This window comes from Balaenoptera physalus, assembly GCF_965194825.1.
Source record: "Balaenoptera physalus genome assembly, chromosome: 4".
NCBI classification, from domain to species: domain Eukaryota; kingdom Metazoa; phylum Chordata; class Mammalia; order Artiodactyla; family Balaenopteridae; genus Balaenoptera; species Balaenoptera physalus.
The window spans coordinates 37,197,244-37,222,530 of record NC_138891.1 but is presented as its reverse complement, the minus strand read 5'-3'; the positions used below and the strand labels follow the sequence as shown (position 1 = coordinate 37,222,530).

At 36.0% G+C, this 25,287-nt stretch overlaps 1 protein-coding gene across 3 annotated transcripts; it reads left to right on the top strand.

Annotated features, from left to right (window-relative positions):
- Positions 1-53: 53 nt before the first annotated feature.
- On the top strand, positions 54-24,960 carry SLC33A1 (solute carrier family 33 member 1). Of its 3 annotated transcripts, XM_082459571.1 has the most exons (7): positions 62-1,259; positions 14,999-15,189; positions 19,124-19,308; positions 19,583-19,700; positions 22,112-22,327; positions 23,014-23,209; positions 24,676-24,960. In XM_082459571.1, exons 1-6 carry the CDS (start codon positions 488-490, stop codon positions 23,179-23,181), a joined length of 1,650 nt encoding a protein of 549 aa, XP_082315697.1. In that variant the 5' UTR covers positions 62-487; the 3' UTR covers positions 23,182-23,209; positions 24,676-24,960. The 3 variants fall into 3 exon arrangements, with proteins under 3 accessions (XP_082315696.1, XP_082315698.1, XP_082315697.1); XM_082459570.1 differs by having other exon boundaries at positions 54-1,259; positions 23,014-24,960; XM_082459572.1 differs by lacking the exons at positions 14,999-15,189; positions 19,583-19,700 and having other exon boundaries at positions 59-1,259; positions 23,014-24,960.
- The last annotated feature ends 327 nt before the right edge of the window (positions 24,961-25,287 follow it).

Sequence of the window (25,287 nt, the reverse complement as noted above, 5' to 3'; positions counted from 1 at the left end):
GGCGGGCTGAGGACTCATTTGAGACTAGGACCACTTCCTGAAGCGCGAGACAGGAAGTTATCTGGTATCTCTGGAGTCCCGTGGAGAAAGTACCGGCTGCCGCATTGGTGGCGGCTAGGGCAGGCGGTGGGTCGGCGGACTGGCTGTTTGGTCTCGCCGCAGCTAGGGGCCCGTTTCCATCGCAGCACCACGGCCCCCTCCTCCAGCCCAGACCCCGGTGTGGCTGCCCGGGGGGCTCCTTCAGGCTCCTTGACGCCGCTCCAAGGGGCATCTACCTGGGCATCGCCAGGGCCTCCCGCCGGGGGACTGGCTCCCGGCTTCAGCACTCCGGGCCACTGTAAGAAGTGCCCTTATCAACCCGCGCCGTGTCCCCCTCCCTGAGCCATCGAGACCCTGGTCCAGAGCGACAGCCTTGGACCTGGGACTAGACGGATCCAAGACGCTAAGCCCTGGCCTCCTACAGACGGGGCTCTGCATCGTCTCTGATATGTCACCCACCATCTCCCACAAGGACAGCAGTCGGCAACGACGGCCAGGGACTTTTAACCACTCTCTAGATATGAAGAGCGGTCCTCTGCCGCCGGGCGCCTGGGATAATTATCCGGACTTGGTTGGCGGGGAAGGGGACAAAGAAGCTCTTCTGCGGGATATCGGCGCTAGTGACTTCTCAAAACCCCCACGGAGCTGCCGGGCGGAATTAAGCAGCATTTTGCTGTTGCTCTTTCTTTACGTGCTTCAGGGCATTCCACTGGGCCTGGCGGGAAGCATCCCACTCATTTTACAGAGCAAAAATGTTAGCTATACAGATCAAGCTTTCTTCAGTTTTGTCTTTTGGCCCTTCAGTCTCAAATTGCTCTGGGCCCCTTTGGTTGATGCGGTTTACTTTAGGAACTTCGGTCGTCGCAAATCTTGGCTTGTCCCTACACAGTATATACTGGGACTCTTCATGATATATCTCTCTACTCAAGTGGACCATTTGCTCGGAAATACAGATGGCAGAACCCCCGATGTGGTTGCTCTCACAGTGACATTCTTTTTGTTTGAATTCCTGGCAGCTACTCAGGACATCGCTGTGGATGGTTGGGCGTTAACTATGTTATCCCGGGAAAACGTGGGTTACGCTTCTACTTGCAATTCAGTGGGCCAAACAGCCGGTTACTTTTTGGGCAATGTTTTGTTTTTGGCCCTTGAATCTGCCGACTTTTGTAACAAATACTTGCGGTTTCAACCTCAACCCAGGGGAATCGTTACTCTTTCAGGTAGTGTATTTAATTTATTATGCTGTTAGGTTTATTGTACGTTTATGAATCCTTTCGACAGTGTGTGTCGTGTTAGAAGGAACCATTATTTAATGTACTGGAAATCATTTTATGGGAGATAATCCGAGGTAAGTTTTCTGTTCTACTAAAATGAGCTTCAGCCAGAATGATTACATTAGAGCAATCATAATTGATCAGTATTCTGAAGTGAGCAGGGAAAGGCAACCCATGCAGTAAACGTTGTTGTGTCATAGCAAACAAAACTCTGAGTCTAGGGATACCTTGGTACTTGCCTAATAATACTCAGATGCACATTTTTTAGAAGACTGGCTAGTGTGACGACATGAGCCCAGCCTTATTTCAGAATTTTCCTTTCATTTTTTGTTAGACTGAGATTTCTAGCTCCATGTTTCCTGGTCCATTTCTACCCCTACCCTTATACCAAGAGCCCTCATCTAGCCTTCTGGTGAATGGAACAGGGTTAATTCATTCAAACATTAATGAGCAGGCTAAGTGACAGGGTTCAAAGGGCCTCATATGATTAAAGCCAATTCCCGCCCACAAGAACAACTTGTGAGAGTCAGGCTTGGCATTTGCTGTTGTTGAATTACAAGATTTCATGAAGTGGGTAAGTGGAGTTCCAGAATGCACAAAACACCAGGTGAAAATGCACTGAAGCAGCAAAGTACAGGAAGATACAAGACAGTACATACAATGTTCAAAGTGCCTGAAGCAGTCATTGTGGGGCCTGATTTTGGAAAATGGTGCTGAAAGAAAGGTTGTGACCAAATTAAAGGTTGTTGACCAAATTCTTTTTTTTTTTTTTAATTTTTATTTATTTATTTATTTATGGCTGTGTTGGGTCTTCGTTTCTGTGCGAGGGCTTTCTCTATTTGCGGCAAGTGGGGGCCACTCTTCACCGCGGCGCGCGGGCCTCTCACCGTCGCGGCCTCTCTTGTTGCGGAGCACGGGCTCCAGACGCGCAGGCTCAGTAGCTGTGGCTCACGGGCCCAGTTACTCCGCGGCATGTGGGATCTTCCCAGATCAGGGCTCGAACCCGTGTCCCCTGCATTGGCAGGCAGATTCTCAACCACTGCGCCACCAGGGAAGCCCGACCAAGTTCCTTAGTTGCTGTAAGAGTTTAAAGTTTATCCCGTAGGAAATAGGGTGTAAATTCTACAGATTTCCCCCTCTTTCTGCATGAGCACAACAGAAGGCCCTGTAACGTTTTGAGGTTTTTTGTTTTGTTTTGTTTTGTTTTTTAACTTTCCTAACAACTGAGAAACAGTAAAATTACCAATATCAGGAATGACCAACATTGGGAATATAATAGAATTCTTCATTCTGGTAGTGATCAGTTTACGTGACTGTCTCTTGAAGTTTAAACAGCTAAACTTTCTCTCATCTTCCTAGCACTAGGGGGTTCCCAATAGGGTAAATGTCAGGGCAAGGTGTGTGGTGAGGGAAGTTTAAGGGCTATATCATAATATTCAGGGAAGGGAGGAAGGGATTCCCAACTGTATTACTGAAATCATATACACCCCCTCCACACCCCTCCACCCTATAAGTGACCCCCTTTCTACCTCCTCAAACTGCTAGTGAGCCACTACTACTGATGAAATAATAGTTATACTTTTCCTCAGTTGGTTTACGGCCAAAAATGGTTGAGAGATACTGCTTTGCACCTAAACAGATTTGTCTCTGAGTGTTCTGGGGTCCCACTCCTGCTATATGGATAATTCTCTGCTTACAAATACTTAATGAATGCATCGTTGCTTTTTTATGTGTCTTGCTTTTCCTTTTTTACCGGGACTGTTCATGTCACCAAAAAGGGCTAATAGGATGATGTGTTACTTAACATGGGGAAGTCTCAGTAAAGAAATCAAGATTGAAGAGACTATGGAAACTAAATTACTAAGTAAATTAGAGCTTTCTCGTAAGTGTGATAAGAGTGATTAATAAAATATCATTCCAGAGAATGCCATTAACTGTTCCCCTATGGGAAGATCAAAATTGTGGCACTGGATTTTTATTTACACTGATTTATTATTTTGAATAGCTGTTTGTTCTGGAATTTGAACTTTGTTCTCCAGGAAATTGTAAAAATAGCTTACTTTTTAATAAGTTAAGAGTTGAGGAGTCCTGCATTTTCATTCTCCTTTGTATGACTGTACGTATCACATTTATAGGTTTTTTTTTTTGGAACTTAGTATAACTAAGAGTAACCAGTGGCTTTGAGGAATTTAGAGAGCACAGAAAGAATCATGAAGGAAATACAGTTGCTTAGGTAATAAAAGAAGAGGCAAACACTGAGGCAGATGTTTACAAAATGAGGAAATTAAAAAGAGGCATAATTATTTTTTAAAATTCTGAAATACGTTCTGTGATTAGCACCTTGTTTTGAGTTACAGATACATAGAGATAGACTATATTGAGAAAGAACAGTTTTTGCCATCTAGAAAGCAGCAATCTAAATAGTAAATTTAGAACAGGAAGGAGAGGATGAAAATACAATCCCTTAGAAAGAAAACCTTGATTATGCTGAGATTGGCTTTTTGGTACCTTAAGGGATACAGAACAGTCCTTAACTCAGAGGTAGCCTTTTTTTGCTCCTGCCCCCTTGGTTTTCAAGGATCTTTAGCAGCAAAAAGAGATAACCTTTTAAGCTTCAAGCAATGTGAGAATAACCCAGTAGAAAACAGAGATTAGAACATAAAGTTTTGTGCCTTGAAAAGATCATATATTTCAGTTCCTCATTGTTATTGATGAGGAAACTGATCAGGAAATTCCAACTGGCTAGTTAGAGGTAGAGATAGATATACCTACAGCTTAGGTTTCCTGACTCCTTATTTGGTGTTTTGCCGCCAGTTGGTAGGAAACTAGGAAAAACTTCAAAAAAAAAAAAAGCCTCAAAACCTGAATATAATATGTGCTGATTGGGCTTTTCTATAAGAGAAATCAGCACTCAGACTGCTGATGTCTAAAACACATCAACATGCTGCCAGAATGCCGGATGCCCAGAAGTGACAGACTAAGGGTTTCTTGTTGTTGTGTTGTTATTTTGATTTTGAAGTGACCCATGTCATTCATTTACTCAGCATTGAATGCCTGTTTGGTACTGGTCATGTGATAGGTGTTACAATTTGATGAATAAAACCTGGACATTCTCTGCTTGCAAGGAATTTATAGTCTATAGTGCAGGTTTGCAAACCAAAATGATGAGTTGGTGCAGGACTGTAGGTATTGGAGGGGACAGTGGTGACCTGAAAAACTCATGCCCTTTTAAAGGCAGGTAGCTTCATCTCCAATAAATTGTTGTCTTGTGGCAGTAGGATCCCAGGATTGCTAGATATAATATCAGGAGTATATATAATATAGTATTCAGGAGAAGCTGGAAATTCCCTTTTTATTTCCTCATTTTAAAAACATTTGCTAGAATCATAAAATATGTCCTTAGGCCAGATGCAGCCTGAGAACTGGTAGTCGAGGCCTGCTCCTCTAGAAGTAGTGGTAGAGACTTCCCTGGTGGTCCAGGGGTTAAGACTTCGTGCTTCCACTGCAGGAGCGCAGGTTCGATCCCTGGTCAGGGAACTAAGATCCCATATAACACGCATGGCATGGCCAAAAAAAGGGGGAAAAAAATTAGAAGCAGTGGTAACAATAATGAATAGAAGTGATTGGTATGGGAGCAGTATATTTGGGTTTTGAGACAGGGAGCAGGATAGTCTGATAGTGGAGAAGAGGGCCAAACATATTAGAGCTATGAATCTGTTTATCTATAGATAGGCCTGCACATATAGGAGTAAGTCAGAGAAAAATGAAATGCTGCTTTGAAAAAACAGATGCTCTAAGTATGAAGGTAATCAAACTGATGATAATAATAGTAAAAACATTATTTTTAAGACATTTATGCTTTGAGAGAGAGAGTGCTGAATTCCGACCACTAGACCACCAGGGAGACTCATGATATTCATGCTTTGAATTAGGAAGAGAGCAGGACTATTAATTCTGACTTAGTGACAAATTTCTTTGTCTTGCTTTCTGAAGCAGTACTCATTAATATATTTTACGTGACTAGAAATACTATTTAGAATTTGGGCAGAACTAACTGACCCATTTCTAGATCAGTTATTCTTATATAGGCTGTAATACATTCTTTAGCATCTAAATCTAGGCTTGAAACGTTCCCTTATACTCTCAAAAGATAAAACTATAGAGATAGAAAACAGATCAGTAGTTGCTAGGGGTTGTGGGTGAGAAGGTTACTATAAATAAATAGCATGAAGGAGTTTTGGGGGTGTTGAAACTGTTCTGTATCTTGATTATGGTGATAGTGATTTGAATTTATGCATGTGTTAAAATTCATAGAACTGTACACCAAAAAATTGTTTTACTGTATAATTACTTAAGATTTATAAAAATTTTAAAAAGGAATCCATTACCTTACAAGTTAATCCCTGGGTAAATGTCGTACACAGTGTATGATATACAGTCCTTGAGTTTCACTCTATTTTTGCCTTGAATGGAACAAGTTCATAAATCTGGTGGATCTCACATCTCAGTATAGACAAAGGAAGAAGTGAGCTTCTTTTCAAATGTTGGGGCCCTAGTAGTAAAGTGAGATAGCTAGGAATACTGGGGCTGCTAGATTCAGGAGAGATTAAATATTAAAAACTGGAGACCATACCCCAGAAAGAAGGTTTAAAGCCTTTTTTCTTTTTAAAACAAAGCAAAGGAGAAATGGTACTGTATGCTTTCCTTGTCCAGTAAAGAACTGTAGAATAGCTTTTGTGGATGGGGTGCATAAAAGCCAATTTACAAAATACACTGTAAACCAAAAAAGTATTTGATTTTATTTGGCATATGTCTTACTCTGAATTTCACTTCTAATTTTATTGAAATTTATTTGGAGGCCAATTGAATTAGCCTTTACTATGTAAATTTATCAACAAAACAGTCAGAACCTCACTAATTACAAGCAGTCTCCTACTTTCATTTATAGTGTTCCTGAAAACTATAATTTAATTGGAGAAAGCAAAATAGACTTACCTAATACAAGATGTTCTCCTAGAAAATGAAAAATGAAAAATAGGGACTTTTCTGGTGGCACAGCAGTTAAGAATCCGCCTGCCAATGCAGGGACATGGGTTCAAGTCCTGGTCCGGGAAGATCCCACATGCCGTGGAGCAATTAAGTCCGTGCGCCACAACTACTGAGCCTGCGAGCCACAGCTACTGAGCCGGGCACCTAGAGCCCATGCTCTGCAACAGGAGAAGCCACTGCAATGAGAAGCCTGCGCACTGCAACGAAGAGTAGCCCCTGCTCGCCGCAATTAGAGAAAGCCCTCACACAGCAATGAAGACGCAATGCATCCAAAAATAAATAAATATTAATTTTTTTAAAAAATGAAAAATATAAAACCCCTGATTTCACCTGTTCTTTTAAATACAATTTTGGATAAATGTTGCATTTTATACATGTCCTTTTCATTCTTTTTATTATTTCATATTTTTTAATGTGGGGTTTTTATCTTAAAATGTATATATATATATATCTTAGTATAGGAGGTCACAAATACATATTTTTGTTTTTAATTTTTATTGGGGTATAGTCGATTTACAATGTTGTGTTAGTTTTAGGTGTACAGCAAAGTGAATCTGTTAAACACATATCCACTCTTTTTTAGATTCTTTTCCCACATAGGCCATGACAGAGTATTGAGTAGAGTTCCCTGTACTATACAGTAGGTTCTTATTAGTTATCTATTTTATATATAGTAGTGTGTATGTGTCAATACAAGTATGTATTTTATATGTGAGTGTGCATGCTGAAACATTTATTAAGGATGGGGTGCATATGCAAAAAGCAAGATGTTGGTTCCGTTACAGAATTTCTATTTCTTGGTTTGCTGTTATCTAAGAAAATTTTTTTTAATTTAATTTTTTTCCCTTTACTTTTATTTATTTATTTATTTATTTTTGGCTGCATTGGGTCTTCATTGCTGCATGTGGGGGCTACTCATTGCGGTGTGTGGGCTTCTCATTGCGGTGGCTTCTTTTGTTGCGGAGCATGGGCTCTAGGCGCGCTGGCTTCAGCAATCGTGGCATGTGGGCTCAGTAGTTGTGGCTCGCGGGTTCTAGAGCACAGCTTTAGTCGTTGTGGCACATGGGCTTAGTTGCCCTGCGGCCCGTGGGAATCTTCCCAGACCAGGGATTGAACCATGTCCCCTGCATTGGCAGGCTGATTCTTAACCACTGTGCCACCAGGGAAGTCCCTTCCCTTTACTTTTGAACACATGATAGCTGAAGTCCAATCATCATCAGTTAAGGCTACAGAATACATGATTTCAAAACACCTAAAGATTTCTTTCTTTTTAGATATTTTATATTGTCTTGTATTTGAGACCTACATTTCTTATTCCTAGCACAGCCGTAGAACTTTTGCATTCTTAAATTTCCCATTAGTTTTTTTTTTTTTTTTTTAAAGAATATGCATGGACAATTTTTTTTTTCTTTGCTTTTCTTTCTTTTATTTATTTTTTTTTAAACCAGGGATCAAACCCGTGCCCCCTGAAGTGGAAGTGTTGAGTCTTTTTTTTTCTTTTTAATTTATCTATTATTTATTTATTATTTATTTTTGGCTGTGTTGGGTCTTCGTTTCTGTGCGAGGGCTTTCTCTAGTTGCGGCAAGCGGGGGCCACTCTTCATCGCGATGCACGGGCCTCTCACTATCGCGGCCTCTCTTGTTGCGGAGCACAGGCTCCAGACGCGCAGGCTCAGTAGTTGTGGCTCACGGGCCTAGTTGCTCCGCGGCATGTGGGATCTTCCCAGACCAGGGCTCGAACCCGTGTCCCCTGCGTTGGCAGACAGATTCTCAACCACTGCGCCACCAGGGAAGCCCTTCCCATTAGTTTTTAAAAACTTTATTTAAAAATAATTATGGATTCACGGGAGGTTGCAGAGAAATGTTTACAGAAGTTCCATGCACCCTTCCCCTAGCATCCATTGTTAAAATCTTACATAACCATAGTACAATATCAAAACCAAGAAATTGACATTGGTACAATCCATAGAGCTTATTTAGATTTCACTAGTTATACATATATTCATTTATGTGTGTGTGTGTATAGCTCTATGTAATTTTATCACATGTGTAGCTTTATATAACCTCCACCACCACTATCAAAATACTCAACTGTACCATCACCACAAGACTCTTGTGTTGCCTCTTTACAGCTATACCCATTTCCACTTCTCCATCCCTAATCCCTGGCAGCCACTAATCTGTTTTCCATCTTTATAATTATGTTATTTCAGAGATGTTAGATAAGTGAAATCATGCAGTCTGTATGCTTTGGAGGTTGGCTCTTTTCACTCAGAATAATTTCTTTGAGGTTCATCCAAGTTGTTGCATGGATCAGTGATTTGTTCAGTCTTACTGCTGAGAAATATTCCATTTGTTAGACATACCACAGTATATTTTACCACTCATCCACTGAAGGCAATTTGAGTAGTTTCCAGTTTTTGGCTATTGCTATGTGAAAGTAAGTCTTCATTTCTTTCAGATAAATGCCCAAGAGTACAAATGCTCATTTATGTTAAGTGCATTTTTACTTTTGAAAGGGACTGCCCAATTTTTTTCTAGAGTGGCTATGTCATTTTATCTTCCCACAAGCAATATGTGAGTGATCCAGTTTCTCTGCATCCTTGCCAGCATTTCATGTTACCATTATTTTTCATTTTAGCTATTCTGATGAACCCTGCATCTTCATGTGATAGTTTGGAATGCTCACGGTCAACTGTTTTATAAAAGTCTGAATTCAGCTTTCAGCTTACAAAAAGTGATTTAGGGGTGTCAGGATGTAGGTTTTACAAAAGCTGAATGCAAGAACCTTCTATCATAGCATCAGAGTAGAGATAATATCATACATGTTTAATTAAAATGGATTTTGTGCTTGGCCTGAACATATTTTAAAAAATGGAAAGAGTGATTCATTTCCATCTATTCAGTGATACAGGCCCCAGATTTAGCATGAGGTGGGAGCATTGAACCTGTTGGCCTCTCAGCTTCAGTCTTGCATCCTGGGCTGAGTTTAAGTCTAGTGTTTTGGGACAACAGGGATCTTGATAGTCAGACAGCTGCTTAATCTAGTGCTTGATTGAAGAAACTGTTTCTTCTACCCCAGAGGAGAACCTGACATTGTTGGAGTTAATGAAAAAGTATGTGATCTAAACATGGCACCTTCCTAAGGGGTTAGGAAAACTAAACACTTAGGAAGCTTTCAAAATTAGCTTTGTATTTAGTCAGTTTTTGCATTGCATGCTGTCTTTCAAAAATCTAATCCCCAAATAAGATATGACTATATTGTATTATAATCAAAACAGAATTTTCTGCGAGTGCTCCTCAGCATAGATATTTCGAGCAAATGCTTAAAAGGGAGAGACTTGTGACATAGAAGAAAATTCTGTTTCTTGCTGAGACTTAGCTGGAGACCCAGGGCCAGATACATAGTATTTCTATTTCAGTTTCTTCCATTGTGAAAGTGAGAGCAGTGGACTGACGATAGGTGTCTAAATTCTCTTCATGCTCTAACTTGTGAAGTAGAGAAAGCTGTACTGAAAGCAAGATGAAAGGAAGGCCTGACGGTTATTTAGAACAGAAACTGAAAGTTTGTTTTCCTGCGACTTCTGAAGGACTAAAGTTCATTTCCATAGTGTGAGAGTTAGAGAGAGAACCTGGTCTGAGCCAAGGATGGTTGTATCAGACAGTGCTTCTTAATTTTTCTACCTCTTCTGATGGTGGAAGAGAATGAACCTATACCACGAAGGGTCTGGGGGCCTGGTCCAAAGTCTTGAAAGCTTGAAATTTTTTTTTTTTATATTTATTTATTTTTGGCTGTGTTGAGTCTTCGTTTCTGTGCAACGGCTTTCTCTAGTTGTGACAGGTGGGGGCCACTCTTCATCACGGTGCGCGGGCCTCTCACTATCGCGGCCTCTCTTGTTGCGAAGCACAGGCTCCAGATGCGCAGGCTCAGTAGTTGTGGCTCACGGGCCTAGTTGCTCCGCGGCATGTGGGATCTTCCCAGACCAGGGCTCGAACCCGTGTCCCCTGCATTAGCAGGCAGATTCTCAGCCACTGCGCCACCAGGGAAGCCCCTTGAAATTTTTTTGAAATCTAATGTTTTATCTTTAAAATTCATGGAAATTTTGCCTTCTCTATAATATATGTTTTTCATGAAAATGTTTCTAAGTTATTGAGTTAATGAACTGTTTATGAAGATGGACCATGTTTGGTTTGCATACACTATGGCATACCACCATATGGGGAGATGGAGGTGGGGAGGGGGGAATACAAGTCACCAGTTCAAAGAAGTATTCTCAAGTGTCTATGCTCCAGACTTCATGATTGGAGCTGCAATAAGTACCTTTTTGTCAGGTGTATCTGTTTAGTAGGAAGAGAGCCTACTTGCAGTAGGTGTTTCTGAGCATCTGGGTAGTATAATGAAGAACATTCTTGTTTTAGAGTCAGATCTGAGTTTGAATCCCACCTCTGGCACTTCCTGGTTTGTGATTCTCTTTCACTGAGTATAAAACAGGAATAATAATGCTTGTCTTGGAGAGTGAGTTTGAGGGTTATTGCCCTGTCCTGTGTTTTGCTTTGGCATAATAGGAGCTCAGGTGCTGGCTATTATATCCTTTTTGATTACTGGTGCATTGTTACATGCTCTTAATTTTTGCACGCATTGGAGCATTAGGTAAGATCTAGTAGCCACTTCAGAATATTTAACTTGTCTTACAGGTCTTTGCACAAAATCATGTTTAAGAAACTTGAACATCAGCTCTGACATCTTGATCATACATATATACGTCACAATGCTTTTGCAGATAAAATATATAAATCAGAATCAACCAAAATGTTAGTAATGAAATATTTAGATTATTCTTGCTAATAATATCTTTACAGTGGTTGGTATATCAGACTATGGATGTTCTGTAGGATCCAAACAGTATTAATAAACAATAGCCAATAGTCTAATAATAGTATTTATGGTAATTGCATTCATAAATCTTAATATATTTTCTGGCAGTGGCTAAGCCTCTCTTTCTGAGCTATTACTTCATTCTTCAGTCTCTGTGAGCAATGGAAAGCCTTTGAATGAGGGCTCTGAATGACCTATTGTCACTCCTTTCTTCTTTCTTGTGTACTGTTATCTTACCCTCAAAGCACAAAGAAATTAGAAATAATCTTATCTGCAAACAATACTGAGACCTGTTTAACTTGTTCTTAATCTTATTTCCCTTGGTACTGGTATCAAGGAGTTTAAATTCAGATGAAGATTTTGTTCATTAAAATTGGGAGAATAGGGAATTCCCTGGCGGTCCAGTGGTTAGGACTCCACGCTTCCACTGCAGGGGGCACGGGTTTAATCCCTGGTCGGTCGGGGAGCTAAGATCCTGCAATCCTTGTGGCACAGCCAAAAAAAAAAAAAAATTGGGAATGTATACTAAGCAAATTAAAAAATTTCTTTGCTGAAAGTAGTATATAACTGAAAACTTTTAATTTTCACTTAACATTTTTTAAAAATTTATTATTTTTATTTATTTATTTTTGGCTGTGTTGGGTCTTCGTTGCTGCGCACAGGCTTTCTCTAGTTATGTCGAGCGGGGGCTACTCTTTGTCCCGGTGCACAGGCTTCTCATTGTGGTGGCTTCTCTCATTGTGGAGCACGGGCTCTAGGCCCCCGGGCTTCAGTAGTTGTGGCACGTGGGCTCAGTCGTTGTGGCTCGCAGGCTCTAGAGCGCAGGCTCTAGAGCGCAGGCTCAGTAGTTGTGGCGCTTGGGCTTAGTTGCTCCACGGCATGTGGTATCTTCCTGGACCAGGGCTCGAACCCGTGTCCCCTGCATTGGCAGGCGGATTCTTAACCACTGTGCCACCAGGGAAACCCCTTAACATTTTTATAGAGACCATTAATTGAAATTTCTGGTGACAGTGAAAGTGTTTTTCAGGATTTCTTAAAGAGCCAGTTTAAACCAAATAATGAACAAAAACTTCCTCAATGAGAGTAATATTGTAGATGAAATTCTGTAAACAAGTCATTATTTGTCACATTTCACAGATGAAATTAAGAATGTAAAAATAGTGAACATTAGCCTCACTTATAAGAATAATCTTAAATTGTTGTTCGTTCCTTTTGAATCAGAGTCCAAAACACTATATTAACATAAACTGGAAATTATGTTATCATGTTATTTTAATGAACTTTAATCATAAGATTTGTATTTATTAGTGCATTTTAAAATGGAAACCTTTGCATTTAGGAATGTTTCCTGTTTCTCTTCTGATATCTGAAATTAATTTCAGATCCTCCTCGACTCTTCATGGGGTTATGTCCTGATAAATCCAGCATAAGTTGAAAATATCATCAGTCAAAAATGCGTTTAATACAGCTAACATACCAAACATCATAGCTTAACCTTGCCTACCTTAAACATGCTCAGAACACTTATATTAGCTCACAGTGAGGCAAAATTATCGAACACAAGGCCTATTTTATAGTAAAGTGTTGAATATCATGTAATTTATTGAATACTGTACTGAAAGCTGTGGCTTTCTGGTGCTGCCCAGCATCATGACAGAGGATCATACTGAGTATCGCTAGCCTGGGAAAAGACCAAAATTCAAAATTCGAAGTACAGTTTCTACTGAATGCGTATCGCTTTCACACCATCATAAAGTTGAAAAATCTCAAGTGAGGCCTTCATAAGTCGGGGACCATCTGTATAAATTTCACATTATGGAGAAAAGAATTCACCTCAGAATACACATTTCGGTATGTGTTTGAAGCAGTTTAGCTTCTTTAATTTGCAAAATTTGAATAGCAGAGCCTTGTTTTTGGTTAGGCTTGTGGAGACTACACAATTAGCCAATTCTAATAGATTCTTAATTCAACATTAATTTTAAAAAGTCTTTATATAGGCACTGTGAAATAATGGAAGGAGTATGAATCTCAAATTCAGAAGATTTAGGTTAAAGTTCTGCCTGTTAATAATTTGACCTTTGGCAAAGGTTGAAATATTCTGAGCTTTTCCTTGTCTCTGCATAGTAATAATGCCTACTTTGCTTGTCTCACGTGTTTACTACAAAAATCAAATGAAATAACTTATAAGAAAGGAACATTTAAATACTAAGGTGAATTTGGTCTATGCATGAGGGAAGTTGATCTAAATGAATGACGCTCTCTGCCTCCATCATAAGTGAGAGTTAAGCCGTAGTGACCCAGCACAGCAGCCGAGCAAGACTGAATACAGAGGGAAACCCTGACTCAAGAATGGTCGACTTTTTTTTGGAAAAAGGTGACTAGGCTTCATGAACAGTCAGTTATGCTGCATGAGCAATAAAATAAAAAGCAAACACATTTAAAACTGAATATGATTTTAGAGTGTTAGGGCTAGAAAACATCTGGGATTTTCTAGGGAGCTCTTATTTTACAGATGAAGAAACTGAGGGTTATCCACTAAGTTTTGGGTTTTTTAAAATAAATTTTATTAGAATAATGAAAAATAATACATGCGGATAACCATAGGATACACACACAGGAATTTAAAGGTAAATTTTATACTTTTCAATATGAAACAAAGTACATATCTCATGGAGATATATTTCTAGAAATGCCATGAAACAATAGAGTAATAGTCTTGAAAATGAAAAGTATAGGAACATATTATAGGAATTACTAAATAATAAAAAGGTTCAACTCCGTTACATGTAGCATAAAATACAGGTATTGGAGAAAGTTTTATAGAGACAAAATAAGATGCATTTCTTAGGGTGGTTAAGGAGACACAGGTTTTTGAAATCAGTTGTATGAGGCACTGACTTAAAATGTAACATCAGGCAATGTAACCTCTCAGCCTGTTTCTTCATCTGAAGATTGGGGCTAGTATAACTTCCCCTGTTGTATTATTGTAGTAAAGGAAATGATATATGTAAGATGCTTAGCACATTTATGGCACATGGTATGCACTCAAGAAATGGTGCCTCTATTATTACTATTATTTTTAGCTGTTATGCAGAATCTTCCAGGACATTATTCACTCCCTCCGCTTAATTTGTTTGCAATAAGGGCTAATGGCCCAGCCATCTTTCACTGAAACAACCCAAATAGTACTCTTCATGTGTCTTTTTTGTGCATCTACAAGTATGAGAAAATTACTTATGTATCATAGTATTGAAAGAGAGGGTTATTCTTAAACAGATTAAAAACAGTTTAAAAACAAAAGGCAGAAAATCTAATGTAAATGATCATCTGTTTGTTGCTTAAGTTGTCGAAATTTAATAAAGAGCTGAAATGGTTTAAGTGCTTAAGAAGTATGACTGATGGATCTTACGGGATATGAAAATCATCTCCTGCCCTTAAGCAGTTTCCTTGAATAAAATAACACAGCAGGTGTCACAGTTTGGTAACTTTTATTTCATTCAACCCACTAAACCCTTTCCTTTTTCCTTGTTAAGTATCACTGTCTATTCTGGGTCTATGTAATTATGTTTAACAGAGACAGGACTGTCTTATTCATCTGCTGTGCCTCATCTGGTGCCTTGAACGTGACAAGCCCTATGTGTTTGTTTTTTTTTTTAACAGATTTTAGTTGAGGAAAAGTTGTGTACAGAATTAATTTAGTATCAATGAAGATATGTTATTTCAAAGGTTAATTATAGATTTAAAACATTTTAAATTTCAGACTTCCTTTTCTTCTGGGGAACTGTATTTTTGATAACAACGACTTTAGTTGCCCTTCTGAAAAAAGAACACAAAGAAGTATCAGTAGGAAAAGAAGAAACCCAAGGGATCACAGATACTTACAAGCTGCTTTTTGCAATTATAAAAATGCCTGCAGTTCTGACATTTTGCCTTCTGATTCTAACTGCAAAGGTAAGAGATTTATAAAGCAAATTCCCCATTCTGTTAAAATTACCAATATCATGGCATACTTCTGTTGCCTTTTCATAAGTCCCTTTCCACTAATTTTAGAATTTAACAATAAAAACTAGTATACTTTGTTTATTAAATGTGTTTTAAAAGGTGTGATGATAGCAAATCGACCATAACTTCAAAGTAAGCTAAATGTCTTAAGATCTTGAAAAAAATTATGCCAATTTGAAGTACTTCTAATAAATGTGAGTTTTTAAATGAATGATATTAATGCTTGGAATGGAAATGAATACCTTAAAAAATAATAGCTCTCTACTGTTAGAATGAGTATATACTTAATGTCAAAGGTGTTAAAATTATTTACTTAGAATGTAATTTACAAAGATTTGGAAATGTATGAGTATTAGAAGTCCATTTAAAAATCAATTGAATTATTTTAAAACGTTAGAAGGAAATATACTATCAAATAAAGGGGGGTTTTGGTGACTTTAAGAATTCTGTGTTTTCTGTATTAAGATGTCTTAATTTTATAGTTCTAAAACATTTTAAAGAGATTATGTTAGAAGAAAGGTAAGTATATTTTGTTATAGTGAACTATTGCTAGTATTGGAATTAATATCCTAAAATATAAAATCAGTTATAGGATTTTCATATTATATTTAAACCTACCTACATAAACACTTTCACAGCTATCTTTTGATAACCCTAAAGTAAAAATTACAGCCTCATTGTTTTGAAGTACTGAGTTTTTCCTCCTCTCTAAGGATAAAGAGAGTTAAATTTTAAGGAAATGTTAGGAAGGTTTAAACTTAAGGTTCAACTTTAGAAAATGCTAAAAGGTTCAAGGAAGATAATAGTATTATCTAATTATATCATTTAGAGATAACCATTGGTAACATTTTTGGTGTATTTCCCTCCAGCCTCCTTTTTTCTCCTATGTATGTATGTGTGTGCATGCACATGTGTGTACATAAACTTGACATACATAATTAATACATTAATTATAATTAAGAATTAATATTAATATATTTATATACACACAAATACTTCAAAAGTGGAATTGGATCATACTGTGTATAATTTTTTATTTTGTTATTGTCTTCTTGTTCCATATTCTTGTATCATTAAATAATATTTTATAATATACTTTTTAATAGCTATAAATTGTCACAGTATATAAATATGCCATAATGTACTCATTTTTCTATTGTTGTATATTTAATTTGCCATGTGTTTTAATTATAAAAATGCACTAGTGAATATTTTTGTGTGTAACTCTTTGGTGTTCTGAATATTTCCTTCCAATAGATTCTTAAATGAGCAATTAATGGATCAGTGAATATGATTGTTAAATTGGTTTTTAAAAGATTTTAATAATAAATTATACTGTCACCAGCAATGTATACGGAGTTGCTTCAAATACAGAGTCTAGAATCCCATGTTCCCCCTGTGGAGTAAACCTCACCAAAAATAACATCTCTCCTAAGTTTTAACACCATAGATTAGTTTTCCCTGCTTTTGAGTTTTATATAAATGGAATATCCAGTATGTATTCTTATGTCTAGCTCTTGTACTCTTTCACTCAACATCATATTTGTATAATTTATCCATATTGTTATTTATAGCAATAGTTTGTTCATCTCATTGCTTATAATATTCCATTGTATGAATATGCCACAATTTATCCATTCTATCAACAAATATTTAGGTTATTTCTACTTTTGGACTATTATTAATAGTGCTTCTATGAACTTTCGTGTAAATTACTTTTGGGGAACATAGGTGAACATTTCTGATGGGTAAATACCTGGGAGTAGAATTGCTGGTCATTAAGAAAAGCATAGTATATACTGCCAAACAGTTTTCCAAAGTGATTGTTCCAATTTTCTCTACCACCAGCACTATAAGGGAGTTCTAATCACTACGCAGCCTTGAAACAACATGTATTGTCTTTTCAATTTTAGCCTTTCTGGTGGGTGTGTAGTGGCATCTCATTATAGTTATAATTTGCATTTCCCTGATGACTAAAGAAGTTGAGCATCTTCTCGTATGATTATTGACCATTTGAATATCCAGAGTTACCCTTCTTTCTAAATTTGTAGAATTTTTATTTTTTATATATCCTGGATATGAGTTTTTTTGTTAGATATGTGTATTACAAATATCTCCTGTACCACTTTTAAGACAGAGTAAATGTTGAAGTCAGTTTGTATATCTAATGTTTACAAAGAGAATGTGTTAAGTATAAGTGAAATTCTTTTCTGGACTTAAATGAAATATCTCTGACCTTTAACTTTTTATGTGAAATTTGCGCTTTGGCTCCATTCCGAGAAGTTAAAGTATTTAAAAGTATTCAAAGTAATATTTATCATTAAAAAAAATTTTTTTATTTGTATATTTTCACACTTACTGAAAATTTACTTGTATAGTTGAAAGAATGTCCATATATGTTTATCAAAATTCTGTGATTGTTAACATTTAGCTCCACTTTCTTTATTCTGTAAATTGTGCTATTTTACATATTTCTTATGAAGTATTTGGGAGTAGTTTGTACGTATCGTGTCCCTTTATCCATAAATACCTTAAGTATGTATCTCCTAAAAACAAGGACTTTCTCTTACAAAGCCACAACTTAATAAAAAGTCAGGAAATTTAAATTGATGTAGTACTATTTTCTAATCACAGTGCATATCCAGATTTCACCAGTTGTCCCCAGAGCAGCCTTTATAACTTTATTTTTTCCTGGTCAGGGATCCAGTTCAGGATCACACATTGCATTTATTTAGTATGAGCCTTTCTTTGTCCTTCATGACCTGGACACTTTTTAAAAAAATTTTTATTATTTTATTTTATTGGCATATAGTTGATGTACAATGTTTTGTTTCAAGTGTACAGCAGAGTGATTCAGTTATACATATACAATATATTTATTCTTTTTTAGATTCTTTTCTCATATAGGTAGAGTGGAATATTGAGTAGAGTTCCCTGTGCTATATAATAGGTTCTTGTTGGTTATCTACCTTATACTTAGTAGTGTGTGGTGACCTGGACACTTTTAAAGAAGACAGACCAGTTATTCTGTAGAATGGCCTTCCATTTATGTTTGTCTAGTGTTTCTTCATGTTTAGGTTCGTGCTGTGTATATATGTCAGAAATATCACAGAAATAATACTGTGACATCTTCAGGGAATTATATCAGGAGCCATATCATGTCCCTTTATCCATTAATTATTGTTGTTAACCTTGATTACCTCGTTAATCCATTGCAAAGTTACTATTTTTCCTTTTGTAATTAAAAACTAATTTGTGGGGAAATACTTTGAGGCTATCTAAATATCTTATTTCACCTCAAGCTTTTACCCATTACTTTTAGCATTCTTATTTGTTTTTGTTGTTTTTGAGAATTAATCTAACTATACCTTTCCTTGCCCCTCATTTAACTCAACCTCTTAGATACAATGTTTTCTCAGAATTAATTTTGAAAAGCTAGATGACTTTTTGGAAATTTTGTTGTCAGTCAGAAATCATCAAAAATGTGTATGGTTTGTGGCAATGATGCTTCATTTTAACCAGATTTATTTGGAATCAAAGGCTTTTCTTTTAAACTTAAAATATACAAATCAGTAGGTTTGGACTTGGACATTGTTTATTGTAAGATATAGAACTTTTTGAAATGGAAATGTAGTTGTAATTAAAATTACAATTCCTAAGAGTGCTGAATTTTCACTTGTTTTTACTTCATATTGTTAGTAGACCATAAGGGCAAAGTGTGCCTGCGTAACTTGATTGTTGTACCAGATATAATAATATGATACTTACTTGTAACTGGCATGGGTCAATAATGAGACTGAGGTTCTTAAATTACTTACATATGCTTGGAGGAAAATATTTCATAAGTCACAAATTAAAATATTTTTTTGTTTTTATATTGCAGATTGGTTTTTCAGCAGCAGATGCAGTAACAGGACTGAAATTGGTAGAAGAGGGAGTACCCAAAGAACATTTAGCCTTATTGGCAGTTCCAATGGTTCCTTTGCAAATAATATTGCCTCTGATTATCAGCAAATATACTGCAGGTCCCCAGCCACTAAACATATTTTACAAAGCCATGCCCTACAGGTAAAAATGAAATGAAACCTTACTAAATAAGAGAGGTTAAATGAGGAGCAGTCATCAGTATCACTAATATCTGTGTATAGTGTGTATATGGAAAAAGGCTTGAAAAACATTTTTAACTTCAGTATCATTTATATGCACTTTTATCTCTTTTTAACTTCCTAACAGGTTTTAGATACAGGCTTCTTTCATATGGTAGGCACACAGATTTCTGTTTTTGTTTCTGTTTTTTAACCTAAAATGGAAGTCAGCTCCACCTTTCTTTCTTTTTCTATAGATTATTGCTTGGATTAGAATATGCTCTACTGGTCTGGTGGACTCCTAAAGTAGAACATCAAGGGGGATTCCCTATATATTACTATATTATAGTGCTGCTCAGTTATGCGTTACATCAGGTAAGCTTGCCATGGTTTTTCCCAGGGAATAAACTGTCTTATGTAAAATAAAGAAGAAGTTCTTCTACAATTGCCTTAAAATAATGATAATAAATTTTAAGATTTAAGCACGAATCTGTTTCTGAAGAAATTATTTGACAGTGAACTTTAAACCTTGTGGATTTTTTAAAAAAATATTTTTATTTTGGGGGTTTTATTTTAATGAGTTTTATTCGTGGAAAGAGAGTTTCTTCTTCATTCACTTCATTTTTTTTTTTCTTTTGTTCATTCTACAAATATTTGTTACATTTCAGGATTTATTCCAAAGTTAGTTAGGAATTCTACCCTTGCTAAGTATCCCTCAGTTCATCCCTAGATTTGGATTCTTTCCTTCTTCTAGTCCCTATATTTTCTTTTTTCTGAAAGTATTGAGAAATAATGACAGCTTCTAGATTATAGGTCCCAGGTTTTTGGTTTAGATTCTGTATTAAATTTTCTTTCTTTCTTTCTTTTTCTTTCTTTCTTTCTTTCTTTCTTTCTTTCTTTCTTTCTTTCTTTCTTTCTTTCTTTCTTTCTTTCTTTCTTTCTTTTCTTTCTTTCATTTCTCTCTCTCTCTTTCTTTCTATCTCTCTCTCTCTCTTTCTATCTCTCTCTCTCTCTCTCTCTCTCTTTCTCTCTCTCTCTCTCTTTCCTTCCTTTCCTTCCTTGCCTTCCTTTCTTCCCTCCCTGACCTGCGATTGAACCCGGGCCCTTGGCAGAAAAGCATGGAGTCTTAACCACTGGACCACCAGGGAATTCCCTGTATTAAAAATTATGACTTACTCTTTGTGGTTTTAGAAGCTGCGTGTTAATCTGCTTTTTTTTCTTTATTAAATGTGTTTGTAATCCACAAAAGAACTGATCTCCACTTTTCCATAGTCTCACCCAAGCTGCTGTTGCAGAATGGGTTTTTCTTTCCCTGGGAATAAATGGTTCAAATAAATGGCAGATGCCCAGTAGTAACCTTTGGGACTCAGTTGCAGTTATTGCTAATGTGTGTTTCAGATTCACTTTGGATTTTTCTATAGTACCTAGTTTAAACTCTTTGAAAATTATATTTACCAACTCCTCACTGTTTTTAAATGAAACCTAAAAATATGGCTACCAGGTAACCTCAATAATTTTTTGCATACATTTATATCATTTAGGAGAATTCTGTAGTGGATCATGTCTGACTAGCTGTATGTAAAAACTTGAGGCTAAGGTGTCAAATATAATTTTTTTTCTGTTTTGCACATAGTTAATGCTAGGTGCCAAATTGAAGTTAAAAGAAGTAGTTTAGCTTAGTAATGCTTCACTTCTTGAGTAAGTAAAGAAAAATATGATGTAGTTGTCCAAAAATCATTTGTTTGGCTTTGGATTTCATTAGAGAATTTTTCAAAGTGTAGTCATTAAAACTCAGAAAACCAGATGCTTTGTGGTAAAAAAATTACAAGGCCAAGTAAATTTGAGAAATGATACCTGACATAACCCCTCTTTATGTAGCATCTTAATCATTCCTTTAGCAAATATTAAGTGAATACACCTATTCCATGCCAGGAACCATTGTAAGTACTTAAATAAAAGCGTGACTAAATCATGCCAGAATCCCTGCCCTTAAGGAGTTTATATTCTAAAGGCTTTCAGGAGGCCTACAGTCTAATTTTGTATAACTTAGTGTTTCTCAGTCTTATTTGACTTTGGAACTCCTTTTTCTATGAACATCCCATGGAACAGTATTCAAAGGAATTCTATTTTAGAAACATGGGTTGTTTTCATGTTCCTAAATGAAGGGTTAATTCTTGCCTCTTAAGCACTTTTTGCCTCTCAAGGAGATTTTTCTCTTCAGTTTGTCACATAAATTTTGAATTATATATAAGAAAATTATATACATATAATTATATATTCATATTCCCTTTGAATATTTGAGTGCTTCTGTGTATAATACATATATACTATACACACATATGATATATTTAGGTATAGTATAAATATAGTGTTTTGCTTATTACTATATGGATCCTTCATTACTACCTCATCTGTCATTCTCAGCTGAGCCTTCCTTGACTACTTGTGATGAAATTAATCTCCCATATATTTAGGCCATGATAGCACACTGTGTATACTTCTTTTTTCAGTACTTACCACATTTCATCATAATTATTTATTCCCTATTTTCCCAGCTTAGAATAAATTCTTCAAGGGCACAGAGGGACTGTGTCTTATTCATCTTTGTATTGCCATGACCAGACGTAAAGCCTGGCTTGTAGTAGGTGCTCAATAAATGTTTGTTGATTGAGTTTAATAAGGGTCATGAAAATTAATTTTCCAGTTTATGCTTTCAATGTTCTTAATTTAGACCATAGCTTTTTAAAGTTTAATTGTACTGAAGATGTTTTACATTTTCCCTGTAGGTTACATTGTATAGCATGTATGTTTCCATAATGGCTTTCAATGCGAAGGTTAGTGATCCACTTATTGGCGGAACATATATGACCCTTTTAAATACTGTGTCCAACCTGGGAGGAAACTGGCCTTCTACAGTAGCTCTTTGGCTGGTAGATCCCCTCACAGTGAAAGAGTGTGTAGGAGCATCAAACCAGAATTGCCGAACACATGATGCTGTTGAGGTAAGTATGTTGCAATTTTAGATAATGTTAAGGTAATATTAAGATATTAATTTCCTCGTTTTTGCCTCTAGGAGTACTACATCTTTTTAAAATCGTATCTGCCCATAGTTTCTAATAGTTTTTTCTTTCCCATCATAACTGAGGGTATAAACACACTCACATCAGTAAGTGAAGCTCACTTGAAGTTGCTTCTCAGCAAGGGAGGAGCAGTCTCTCTCTCCTTCACCTTGTGTACCATTGTCCTTATACACTAGGCATTTAATAAATGCATGATTAATAGCTAAGGTATATAATGATAGAAGAAGGAAAATTCCATTGGCTATTCATATAACAAATGGAGGTAAAACTGAATGGTTAGTAGTTTGTTGATAAATTATTTCAAAGTAACAACCCACTTCTAGAGTAAATTCCTTGGAAATTTCCTCACATTTCCAAATATGAAAAGCTGTATCTTGAAAATGAATATTGTTTACAGCAAGAGCTGAAAATTGTTTTTAATACCATTAGTAGCATTAGAGAGATTAAGATACATTAACTTGTTTTGTCACTTGGAGTGAATGAAATATTTTAACAAAAGTATATTTTGATTAATCCTTTAAATCACAAAGTAGAAACATGTAAATTGCTGAATACTTACATTTTGAAATTGTGGAGTATTTATTGATATGATTATTTTATTTTTACAGCTTTGCAAAAAACTCGGTGGCTCATGTGTTACAGCACTGGACGGTTATTATGTGGAGTCCATTATTTGTGTTTTTATTGGATTTGGTTGGTGGTTCTTTCTTGGTCCAAAACTTAAAAAGTTACAGGATGAAGGACCATCTTCATGGAAGTGCAAAAGGAGCAAGTAATGCATTCACTACTGGACATTCTAGAAAGGTAACTCTAGTTTAGTTTTAACTCAGAGAGTTACGATAATCAGTGTACAGGAGTATAAAATATTATTTTAAACAGGAAATTATTAATATAAAATGCCAAATGGTTAAAAATATAGGGACCTCTCTGTATATTTAAATATACTTTTCCTTGCCTTGTCAATGTATTTAAAGTTTACTTAAGGTCAGGAAATTGGTACTAAAACAACTTTTCTGATCTTGTTATTTGATTTATGTCTTTTTAATTTACTGACCAAAGCATGTTTTAAGCTGCAATGCAGTAGTCATGGGCGGTAACCATGCAGTCAAGTATTGTTATCAGTACCTATCATTGAGCTATATTAAAATGTTTGGTAAAATATATTAAATGGAACAGAGCTTGATATTCAGGTACTAACTACAACTAGTTTGGCCTTGTTGGCAGTTCAATCTTATTTTGAATTGCAAATTGGTTAAATTTTATCTGGAATTTCTTGAGAAGAGAATATAAACTACTGAAATATCATTTTAGTTTTAATTTTTCTGACCATAACCACATTGTGCTAATGAATCTGTGTTAAAAAGACTATTTTAAATGTATTTCCTGCTTTTGTAAGCATTAAAGATTTATAGGAAGATTATTCGAACTATTTTTTATAAAATGAAAGCTATGACCTTTAATTTATTGGTTCCCCTCCCCCTTCCCCCCTTTTGGAAGATATTTTGATTCCTTGTTAATTTTACCCTAAAGCTTACATATGGTTTTTTGTCATAAGTGCTTCATGGCACATGGACAGCTCACAAGTGGTTCAAATTTAATGTTGTATGTATGTTCATGGCAAAGTTTTGAAAATAAAAATTAAACGTTTTTCTTCAAGTAGTTTTCTTTTTATTATTGAGAGAAAAACAGTAAAACTTACTGATTAAGAAAAATTTAAATGAATAATAGTGTAATTTTAGAAACTGTTTTGAAAAGAGAGACAAAGACATTTTGTGCCTTTGACAAATTATGTGTTGGAAAAAGATTTCTTAATTAAGCACTGTCCTAATGAGAAAAGCTCTCACAATTATACAGAATCAGGTACTATGTTTCCTATTATTAAAACACAACCTTCTGTTTGTAAACTATAGTTTCTAGTGGAGAGTTGCTATCCCAGGAGAATTAAGCTTTTGAGTACTTTAGCAATTTCCAACATATTATGTGTACCTGGTAATAAGGTTCTTTGCATATTTTGTGTTGTATGGTACTCGGACTCTTTAGAGATTACATAAAGCCTTCAAAAGTTAGAGAAAAAGAGATATTAAGTTGACTTTTTTTTTTAACATCTTTAGTAGAGTATAATTGCTTTACAATGGTGTGTTAGTTTCTGCTTTATAACAAAGTGAATCAGTTATACATGTGTCCCCATATCAGTTGACTCTTATTTAATAATTATTATCTTTGTGGGAAAATACATACTAATGTTTGATTTTGTTAATTTTATAACATAGGTTGAATTTTAGAGTGGGGTTTTTATAAGTAATGGAGGATAAAATGGGTGGGAGAAAATGGCACTCAGCATCTGAAGAAAGATAGCGGCAGTGGCTTCTAGAACTCGTGCATTGCCATTGGAAACCCTGTGTCGGGCATCGCTGTCAGATCCTGAAGAATCACCTGGAAAATCGTCCTAGAGACATACCAAACCATAGACTACAGTACTTTGTCACGTGTGTTGTCCTTTGTCATGTATTATAATCAAAATGTTTACTTGAATAAAGAAAACCCACTAACTCTCATATGTGAAATGTATTTTGATTTTTAACTTCTGGATTAAGAAGCTCACGTTGCCATAATTACCTTTATCTTTTCCCCATATTATTACAAATTATACATACTTTCAAACGTACTTTAAGTTTATAAATCATTGATGACTTGAAGTTTTAAAATGTATTTTAAGCCTTAACTGTAAGGTGAAAGCCATTCTATTAATTGCACTTGCTCTAGAAATGAACACTTGCTTTGAATTGTAGTCATTTGGTTATTTGGATACATGCTTGTAAGGTTTGCCAAAAAATGACTTGTTAATATCAATGTTGCATACACTGATCACTGATGGCATCTTA